Here is a 10994-nt window from a genome sequence, read left to right on the forward strand (position 1 = left end):
TCAAGACAAAGCAAGGACTCTACGAGTGGCTAGTTATGCCGTTTGGTCTCACCAATGCTCCCGGCACCTTCATGAGATTAATGAACCATGCCCTGAGACCATTCATTGGCGTGTTCGTAGTGGTTTATTTCGACGATATCCTCATCTACAGTAAAGGCTTTGTAGTAAGTGCAGGAGGAGTTAAAGTAGATGAAGAGAAGATTAAAGCTATCAAGGAGTGGCCAACCCCTAAGAATATTGGAGAAGTCCAAAGTTTCCATGGCTTAGCAGGATTCTACCGGCGTTTTGTTCGTGATTTCAGCACCATAGCCGCGCCCTTAACCGAAGTAATCAAGAAAGACGTGGGGTTCAAGTGGGGAGAGGCGCAAGAACAGGCTTTTACAGCCCTTAAAGAGAAGCTTATCAATTCGCCCTTACTAGTTCTTCCTGATTTTACTAAGACTTTTGAGATTGAATGCGATGCTTCTGGTGTAGGTATTGGAGCAGTTCTTATGCAGGATAAGAAGCCCGTCGCTTACTTCAGCGAAAAGTTAGGAGGATCAATGCTGAATTATCCCACGTATGACAAGGAGTTATACGCATTGGTTCGAGCTCTCCAGACGTGGCAGCATTACCTATGGCCTAAGGAATTTGTCATTCATACCGATCACGAGTCTCTAAAGCACCTCAAGGGTCAGCAGAAGCTTAACAAAAGACATGGGCGATGGATGGAGTTCATTGAGACATTCCCCTACATTGTTAAGTACAAAAAAGGTAAAGATAATGTGGTCGCAGACGCATTATCCCGGAGACAGGATGGATACTTGTTCTTCAGTAACCGATTGTGCATACCACGAGGATCTATTCGAGAGTTACTGGTACGAGAAGCTCATGGAGGTGGATTAGCTGGACATTTCGGTGTCACAAAGACACTTCTTGGACTACAAGAGCACTTCTACTGGCCGAACATGAAGAAAGACGTTGAGAAAATCTGTTCCAGATGTGTCGTATGTAAGATGGCTAAGAGTAAAGTTCAACCTCACGGTTTGTATACTCCTTTGCCTATTCCTTCTCAACCTTGGACTAATATTGCTATGGATTTTGTAGTTGGCTTACCTCTAACAAGAAATGGTAGAGATTCTATTTTTGTAGTTGTTGACAGGTTTAGCAAGATGGCTCACTTCATCGCTAGCCACAAGACAGATGATGTTGTGAATGTAGCTAACGTGTTTTTCAGGGAAGTAGTAAGACTGCACGGAATGCCACAGGTCATCGTTTCAGATCGAGACACGAAGTTCTTAGGACATTTTTGGCGAACGCTTTGGGCTAAGCTGGGAACAAAGCTCTCATTCTCAACTACGTGTCATCCTCAGACCGATGGACAGACCGAGGTGGTGAATAGAACGTTGTCCACACTTCTAAGGACTTTGGTGAAAAGTAACCTCAAGACATGGGAAGATTGTCTGCCTCATGTCGAGTTTGCTTACAATCACGCTAAGCATTCTGCTACTCTCTTTTCTCCTTTTGAAATTGTATATGGGTTTAATCCACAATCACCTCTAGACTTGATCCCTTTGCCTTTAAGTGGAAAATGCAGTTTGAATGGCAAGGAGAAAGCTGAACAGGTCAGAAGAATTCATGCTAAGGCTAAGGAGAATATCGAGAAAAAGACAAAGCAGTATGAGAAGCATGCCAACAAAGGACGAAAGGAGCTGATTTTTGAAGAAGGCGATCGGGTGTGGATCCATCTGAGGAAGGAGCGATTTCCAGCTGAGCGAAAGAACAAGCTAATGCCCAGAGTTGATGGACCATTCGCAGTCGTCAAAAGGATCAACAACAACGCCTATCAGATTGATCTTCAAGGTAAGTATAACGTTTCTGATACTTTCAATGTTTCTGACTTGATTCCTTATGTTGCAGATTCAGATTTGAGGACAAATCCTTTTCAAGAGGGAGAGGATGATATGATCGTGACCAGCTCAGAGGAGGAGGAACCAGAAGTAGCTGGCAGGATCACTCGTTCCAGAGCTAGAGAGATGGCTAAGGAGGCTCACGCACTCATTGCCACAGAGGACAGCGATCACCAGGAGGCTGGAGCTCACATCTTCAACATCTCTATCTTGAAGAATGAAGAACCCAGTAACAATGACTAGGTAACTTTCTTTAAGCTTTAGTTCAATATTGTCTTTCCTTTTTAGTTCATTTTCATTAAAGCATTAGAATATCCGTTTTTATCATTTTTAGTCATTTTTGTTAAGTTTAGTTATTACGTCATTTAATTCCCGTATTCTCTTTTAATATTTCGTTATTTACATTTTAAAGACACCACCAAACCCCCATTAAACCGTTTAGTTCTAGACTTCTTTACTTTAACTTATTTTCAAAGGCTTTTTGCAGGAAAATATCCTCCTTCTGATATGATCGTGACCAGCTCAGAGGAGGAGGAACTAGAAGTAGCTGGCAGGATCACTCGTTCCAGAGCTAGAGAGATGGCTAAGGAGGCTCACGCACTCATTGCCACAGAGGACAGCGATCACCAGGAGGCTGGAGCTCACATCTTCAACATCTCTATCTTGAAGAATGAAGAACCCAGTAACAATGACTAGGTAACTTAGGTGATGATTCTGTACTCTTTTCCTTGGTGAAGATTTTGGAAGGCAAGGAGGTTCTTCTCCAAGGTTTTTAACGAGGCAGAAATCATTGCTACGTCGAGTTACTTAGAAGTTGTTACTAATGGGTAATAATGTGCAAAGTCACAATAACTTGTGCACTAGTTGTTTTAGGCGCACCACTTAGGATTAGAAGGGACGCCTCGCTGTTTTTATTTTAAATCAAACTTCCTGTTGTTTTTATTTAAACTTCATGTAGTTTTGTTTCTTTAGGGCTGCGATTTCTCTAAGTCTATATAATAGAGAAATCGCCTAAGTCATTAGGAAGCTTGGAATTTTTAACGTAAAAGAGATAGCAAAGTTTGCTTTGATTCCTTGACTCAAAAAGTTCATTGAATTCGATTTTCTTACAAGTAATTCTTACAACAAAATCTGCTACCTATCATCTAATCGATTTCATCATCTTCTCTTCTCATCCTCTACCATATCCATCGAACTCATCCCTCCACCATCATCATCATCGATCCGCCGAGCCACCATCGTCAAACCATCGATCCGATCCACCAGCCACCATCGTCTCTCATCGCTTCGAGTCACCATCGTGTCACCACCACCACCATAGCGCCTCGTTGATTCCTTCTATCCATCATATCGCTGCATCTATTTCCCTTTGCTTCAGAGTTAATCACCTAGGATCGTATCACCTTCCCTGTGGATTTGATCCCTAAGTACTACAATTGATCAGCTGTGCACTTGCGGCTATTGATTTCAATTAGGGTAAAACTTGACAACCCACTCAACACCACACATCAAATCATTGCCTCCTAATGCTGTTTGTCGATTAAAGAAGTCTCTTTATGGCTTGTAACAAGCATCTAGACAGTGGTTTTTGAAGTTTAGCACTACTTTGATGGGATTAGGTTTTCAGAAATCACACACTGATCACACTCTGTTTGTGAGAAATGTTGATGGGAAGTACATGGCAGTACTTGTTTATATCGATGATATAATTATTACCAGTAATGATGATGCAGAGGTGGAGAAACTAAAGGCTGATCTACAACAAGCTTTTAAACTCAGGGATCTCGGACCTTTGAAATATTTCTTAGGACTCGAGATTGCTCGCTCAAGCTCAGGTATATCAGTCTGTCAAAGAAAATATGCTTTGGAACTGTTAGAGGAAGCAGGTCTTTTAGCTTGTAAACCATCCAGCATTCCCATGCATCCAAGCGTTAAGCTGAAACAGGACAGTAAAGAACCTGTTCTTGATAATCCGGAACGTTATAGGCGTTTGATTGGCAAGCTCATGTACCTAACCATCACTCATCCTGACATCACATTTGCAGTCAACAAACTCTGTCAGTTTTCCTCATCACCGAAGCTATCTCATCTTCAAGCTGGATACAAAGTACCTCACTACATCAAAGGTACTATTGGTCTTGGCTTATTCTAGTCATCCGATTCAGATTTGGTCCTCAAAGGATTCACAGATGCAGATTGGGCATCATGTCCTGAGACAAAGAGATCTACGTCGGGATATTGCATGTTTCTTGGACCATCTTTGATCTCATGGAAGTCTAAGAAATAACAGGTCGTTTCCATGTCCTCTGCTGAATCTGAATACAGGGCTATGTCTTTTGTAGTCAAAGAGATAGTTTGGCTCACTAATCTTCTTCGGGAACTTCAAGTCCCTCAAACAAAGGCTGTGGCATTTCATTGTGACTCTACGGCTGCAATAAGCAATGCCAACAACCCTGTCTTTCACGAGCACACCAAACATGTGGAGCTCGATTGTCACTCTATTCAGGACAGAATTATGGAAAGCTTGATCAAAACTATGCACATCAAGACTGAGTTACAGCTCGCTGATGTGTTCACTAAACCTCTCTATCCTACACAGTTTAACAGTCTCATTGGCAAGATGGCTTTACAGTCTCTTTACATGCCATCTTGAGGGGAAATGTTAATGTATATCGGATTGGTTCAATTGTAATTAAGTTGGTTTAGTTCGGTATAACAGAATCTCATACTATACAGAGAAAATTTTGTATCATTTCACAATTAACGAGAATAACAGAATGTCCATCGTCTCTTTTCTCTCTTCGTCTCTTTTTTCTGTTAGATGTTGAACCACATTTTCATATGTTAAACTAAATGAAAATACAACCGCACATTTGTTAGCTCCGTAATGGCTAAACAATATTTTTTTTCTGATTTAATTAATCACCAAAATGGTTAACAAATAACGTTGTACTCTGATTTTGTGACATCAATATAATACATATATTTTTTGCTGAGTTGGTGTACAAATGAGTGGAATAAAAAATGAGAAAAAGTTTTGTTTTTTATCTCCAAACCATCAACCTTGTTTTGATGGATTTTCTTTTGTGTTAAGTTTTTTTTTGTTTTTTTTTTTCTCTAGATACTCTAACTAGGTTTATCTTTAAAACACATTGAATTAGAAAAAAAAAATTTGAATCAATTATCTCTCTTTTTTTTTAAGAAACTGTTTTATTGGTAAAAGGAAACACATTGATTTTTTTATTAGTTCAATTATCTATTTTTCCAATATTTTTAAAACTAGTTTCTTATAATAAACCAAATTTGCCAAAAAAATCACCGTTGAAAGCGCGTCGCTTTCTCTTTCGTTTCCCTCTCTTCTCGTTCCCATGTCTCCCTCTCTTCCTCTCTTTGCTTCCTTTGGTTTGTGTTTGAAATTCAATTTCGATCATCAGAAATAAAATTCAAAAAAACAAAAAAAAAAACAGATGTCAACATAATCACTCAAAACTTCAATTCAATTGAATTCAAAATTCAAAGAAATTTCAATTTTTTTAATCGTTTTTTTCTTCTCGGATTTGAGATCGGAGCAGAGATAACCTGGTTACAGTAAACGACGGTGGTGGTGGCGATGGATCTGAGTCTAAATCTACGCATTGTGGCGGTTGTTTTCATGGTGGTGATCCAATTTGTTTCCGGGAGTTACGTGTTTAACGTGACGCATAAGTTCGCCGGAAAGGAGAAACAGTTGTCTGAGCTCAAATCTCACGACAGTTTCCGTCACGCTCGAATGCTCGCCAACGTCGATCTCCCTCTCGGCGGCGATAGCCGCGCTGATTCCATCGGGTTTTTCTTTCTAGATCCCTCTTTTGATTTGTTGCTTTATATGGTCTTCGAACTTTTAAATTTTGGTAAATAGTTGACATTTTCATAGTTCGTAATGGATTTAGGAGGAAACCCAGATGCTGAAACTAGGAGAATGCAATGAATTTGATTTTGGATTTGGTGTTTTTTCTTAAAGGATTTACATTTTGTTTATTTTTGTTTTTCTTCTATAGTTGGCAATAGATTTAGGAAGAACCCAGATGCTGAAACTAGGAGAATGCAATGAATTTGATTTTTGATTTGGTCTTTGTTCTTAAAAGATTTACATTTTCTTTGATGTTGATTTTGATTTTAATTTTGTTCGCAATAGATTTGGAAGAACTAAGATGCTGAAACTAGGCAGAGAATGGCAATGAGTGTGATTCTAGATTTGATCTTGTTCTTAAGAGATTTACATTGTGTTTTGATTATGCATTTTGATTTTGTTTGCAATGGATTTAGGAAGAACTCAGATGCTGAAACTAGGCAGAGAATGGCAATGAGTGTGATTCTGGATTTGATCTTTCTTCTTAAGAGATTTACATTGTGTTTGATTTTGGATTTTGGATTTTTGTTTACAATAAATTTAGGAAGAACCCAGATGCTGAAACTAGATTTAGGAAGAACCCAATGAACCCAGATGCTTTGTTTACATTTTTGCTTGATTTTGCTTTTTCAGTTTGTACTTCACAAAAATCCAGCTCGGGTCACCACCAAAGGATTATTATGTTCAAGTTGATACAGGAAGTGATATACTTTGGGTGAATTGTGCACCGTGTCCCAAATGTCCTGTAAAAACAGATCTCGGTGTATGCTTTAAACCCGTTGTTTATCGAAAACTTACGAGCTACATTTTCAGGATTCTCAGCTTATATATTTGCTTTGATTGCTTGTGCAGATACCTCTATCGTTGTATGACTCGAAAGCTTCCTCGACCTCAAAGAAAGTTGGCTGTGAAGATGATTTCTGTTCCTTCATTTCGCAATCAGACACTTGCGAACCGAAGAAGAACCCGTGTACTTATCATGTGGTGTATGGAGATGGAAGCACAAGTGACGGAGATTTTGTGAGGGATAACATTACGCTTGATCAAGTAACTGGAAATCTCCGAACTGCACCCCTTGCCCAAGAAGTGGTATTCGGGTAAGCATAGCATTAGCAACACTTACAAAATTGTTCTTGCTCTATTCTTTATTTGCTTTTTTCGTTGGGATGCATTGTTGTCTGTTTCTTAACCTTTACATATGCCATCTTAGAGCGTATGAGTCCTGGCTTGTGAACTTAAGTTATGAACTTGAGCATAAGGATTTCTCTGTGAGACAGGTGTGGAAGCAATCAATCTGGGCAACTTGGGCAAACTGACTCAGCAGTTGATGGCATTATGGGATTTGGACAAGCAAATACCTCTATCATTTCGCAACTAGCTTCTGCAGGGAATGTGAAGAGAGTTTTTTCACATTGCTTGGACAATGTGAATGGTGGTGGCATTTTTGCTGTTGGGGAAGTGGAATCTCCAGTGGTGAAAACAACCCCTTTGGTTCCTAACCAGTAAGTGAAACCATCTTAAGTCATTTTGTTAAGAAATTAGAGTTTAGTGAATAACTTTTTGGTCTTTGCGTATTCTAGTAATGTGTGAAATTCTATTTTGATGGTAGATAAGCTTTTGCTTGAGAAATTTTCTTCGTCTGGGAACTATTCTCTACGAGTTTGAATGTAGAAAATCTCGTGTTCGTCTAAAGGCTTAGCCTTTGAATATTGTTGATTTGTTACTTGTAATAACTTTTATTCAACAATTTTAGGGTACATTACAACGTCATTTTAAAGGGAATAGATGTGGATGGTGAAACTATTGACCTCCCACCAAGCTTAGCTAGTTTTGGCGGAAATGGAGGAACCATAATTGACAGTGGCACAACCTTAGCTTACTTACCAGAGAAACTGTACACCGCACTACTTGAGAAGGTGAAACTCTTCTCATTCTTTGGTTTCTAGTTTATAATCACAACCCTGACACGGTATTTTCTGTATATAGATCACTGCTCGGCAACCGGTGAAACTGCACATGGTACAAGAGACTTTTGCTTGTTTCTCTTTCACTTCAAAGTAAGATGACTTGCATCCTGTTCCTAGCATCTATGTCTCAACCAAGTTGTATATTGTCTTAAGTAAACATTCATCAGTTTTTTATGCAAAGGTTCTTGCAGAAATAGAAAAATTTATATAAGATGTATTGAAACACAAGTGCTAAGAAGCTTGAACGCTTGGAATGTGCTAAAATATATTACATGCCGCGAGTTTTTTTTGTCTTACTCGGTGGAATGTGCTAAAATATTCTTGCTTGTATCTGCAGCACAGATAAAGCATTTCCAGTAGTCAATCTTCACTTCGAGGACTCACTCAAACTGACTGTGTATCCACATGACTATCTTTTTTCACTTCGTGTAAGTCAATAGCCATCTTTCTGCATTGATGTGTTTATATTTTTGCTTTTAACTCAAGTTTGATCAATGGATTTAAACAAGATAGTTAAAACTTGGTGCTATTGTGGGGAGTTATCTAAAGCATTTTTGTTGTCTCCTCCATATATTGAGCTCTCTTATGTTTCCTTTTCTCGAAACAGGAAGACATGTATTGCTTTGGTTGGCAATCTGGTGGAATGACGACTCAGGATGGATCCGATGTAATCCTTTTGGGAGGTAAATTTTCAAATCAAACTATTGGATATTGCTCATCATTATATAATCTGCACTTGAAGTTTCCATATAGACTTTTACATGTCTTCCAACACCAAAAATCCTTAACTATGCGATCATTTTTGTCGCATCTTGTGCTTTCTCGTTTCCAAGTTAGCCATCAGAAGAAATGTTAAAGATGTTAGATGATAGCATTTAGGCAAAAATCATACCAAACACTGGCTAGTTTTTGGTCTCTCATGTGTTACACTTGATGTATATGACTTCAAATTTGGTTTCTTCAATTTTAGATTTGGTGCTTTCGAACAAGTTAGTGGTATACGATCTGGAGAATGAGGTTATCGGATGGGCAGACCACAACTGTAAGTATCTAGAACAAGAGAACTAATTAGAAGACGATCGATCAAATGAAGAAACCAAACACACCAAAATGTTTTGTTTTTATTAGGTTCTTCAAGCATCAAAGTGAAAGATGGATCAGGAGCAGCTTACTCACTCGGAGCAGATAATCTCATATCTGCTTCTTCGGTGATTAATGGAAGACTTGTAACGTTATTGTCGATTCTAATTTCGGTTTTCATTTCTTTTACTTCATAGTTTTGCTCAAAGGAAGATACGTTATTGGTTCTTTTGATTATTTGATTCATTTGATCCTTTGTGGATGTGTGATTTGGCTTTTCTCGAGTCATGTAATTTATATAGACAACTAACTCTACTCATTCTTTCTTGTATAACTCTCAAAGATAAATATATGTACTGTTCTTGGTCAACTTTTTGGCTGTAATAAAATTACTAGATTCTCACCTGCACTGTGTGTATGCGTTGTTCTCTAACATACGTCTTGAATCCTTTTTGAGATTTCTCTCTCTCCATTTCTCTGTTCTTTACGATGCTCGTTTGATTAATAAGGAATGACTGAGAAGTTTGTACGAAAACACTAATATATAAATAATTTGAATATACGTTTATGATTTACATATATATATATATACATATATATACATATATATATATATTACTCTTTATTTTCTGCTAGTCAAATATGTATTTATAAAATATATTTTAATAACAAAACCATGAGTACATATTCAAAAGTTTTTGAGATTTCCATCATTACCATAAATCAAAAGAAAATTTCAATAATATTTCATAGGTACATAATTTTTTTTAAATAAAACTACAAGATTCTAAAATTTTTTGCAGAATCAATTGTAGAATCATTGTTTTAAAATCATTGTAGAATCACTTGTTTTAAAATCATATAGTAGTACATGGATTTCAAATTTATACACATGGATTATAAATTCAGTAAATCTTCTATTCTTATGAATCAACTATACCAAAATTAATTTTGAATCGTAGCCAAGATTTTATTTGTTGCAATTCTCTCTCAACAATATTATTTTTTTAACAAAAACAATTTGGTTTGAGTAATTGATTTATCATATAAACGCATGTATAAGCTGAAAATAAATTTTAAAACACATAAAAATTTTAGGTAACATCATCATCATCATGATGAATTTTCTTTTGTAGGATATATTTGGATTAAATATCAAGTCTAAATGAATATGGTAGCATCACCTCTACAATAGTTTACGTGATCATTAATTTTTAATCATTTAGACTAATTAATAGGTACTGCTACTATACAGCTTCTCGACTTCGAATATCGTGGTGGCTCCATGTATGCTCAAGCACTTTTCAATTCTTTTAATTATTTTATTCTTTTTTTATCGCTTTTAAGAATAATTGCTAAACAAAAAAAACTTACTAAAACTTTCTATCTTCTTCATTGGTCTCTCTCTCTATTGTGAGATTTGCAGTGGAACTTGCAATGGAGAAAGAGAAAGAAGAATTCAGACGCGAGCAGGAAGCTTCATTGTCTTCTGTCTCAAATCGGAACAAGAAGAGGAAGCGCTTGCAGAAGAATAAGAAGAAGAATCTCGGAAAATGCCCATCAGGCATGAAGATGACACAGTCAATGGAACAACTCCAAAGAGAAGAGGAAGAGCAAGTTTTAATGGAGGAAGAAGAAACAAGAGAAGACCAAGAAGAACCTCCATTATCTTGTCCCTACGTTTTAGCCGCCGGTAAGCAAGACTCAGATCCAGAGACTGAAACTGAGAAGATGGCAAAGTCAGAGAAGACGGAGACGAAGGAGAGGCAACATATCGAAGAAGGAAGCCCAAGAGACGTCGACGCAAAACGTGTCAAGATGGAAGAGAAGAAGAAGGAGGCTTCACCGAAGAGAGAGAAGAAGAAGAATCAACTTATTGAAGAAGGAAGCCCAAGAGACGTCGACGAAAATCTTGTCAAGACGGAAGAAAGAAGACATATTTCACGAGATTGTGGAGTCAAGAAGACGAGATTGTCTTGCTTAAGGCAATAATGGACTTTGAGATGGATCCGTTTAAGGACAAGTTCAAGTTTGAAGAATCGTTGGTGAAGTGTTGGGGCTTTTGCTACAATCTCCACAACCTCTTCGTTCGTCAATACATCACAAATCTAGCAAAGTTAAAAGCAAAAGAAATTCACTTCACAGAGAGAAAAGACCAAATAGTATGGT

General features: G+C 37.6%; 1 protein-coding gene across 1 annotated transcript; it reads left to right on the plus strand.

Annotated features, from left to right (window-relative positions):
• Positions 1-5377: 5377 nt before the first annotated feature.
• On the plus strand, positions 5378-9187 carry LOC18012784 (aspartic proteinase-like protein 2). The gene is made up of 10 exons (XM_006395841.2): positions 5378-5714; positions 6412-6541; positions 6631-6875; positions 7056-7280; positions 7532-7694; positions 7765-7835; positions 8083-8173; positions 8353-8428; positions 8716-8787; positions 8874-9187. Exons 1-10 carry the CDS (start codon positions 5500-5502, stop codon positions 9020-9022), a joined length of 1437 nt encoding a protein of 478 aa, XP_006395903.1. The 5' UTR covers positions 5378-5499; the 3' UTR covers positions 9023-9187.
• The last annotated feature ends 1807 nt before the right edge of the window (positions 9188-10994 follow it).

The sequence above is a fragment of the Eutrema salsugineum genome, unplaced genomic scaffold, assembly GCF_000478725.1.
Source record: "Eutrema salsugineum unplaced genomic scaffold, Eutsalg1_0 scaffold_6, whole genome shotgun sequence".
In the NCBI taxonomy this organism is placed as follows: domain Eukaryota; kingdom Viridiplantae; phylum Streptophyta; class Magnoliopsida; order Brassicales; family Brassicaceae; genus Eutrema; species Eutrema salsugineum.

Bases quoted from the DNA above. Each gene is read 5' to 3' on its own strand.
- LOC18012784 (XM_006395841.2), top strand. From the start codon at position 5,500: ATGGATCTGAGTCTAAATCTACGCATTGTGGCGGTTGTTTTCATGGTG. The intron at 7,281-7,531 runs GTAAGTGAAACC...CAACAATTTTAG, and splicing joins ACCCCTTTGGTTCCTAACCA to GGTACATTACAACGTCATTT. The intron at 7,836-8,082 runs GTAAGATGACTT...TTGTATCTGCAG, and splicing joins TGTTTCTCTTTCACTTCAAA to CACAGATAAAGCATTTCCAG.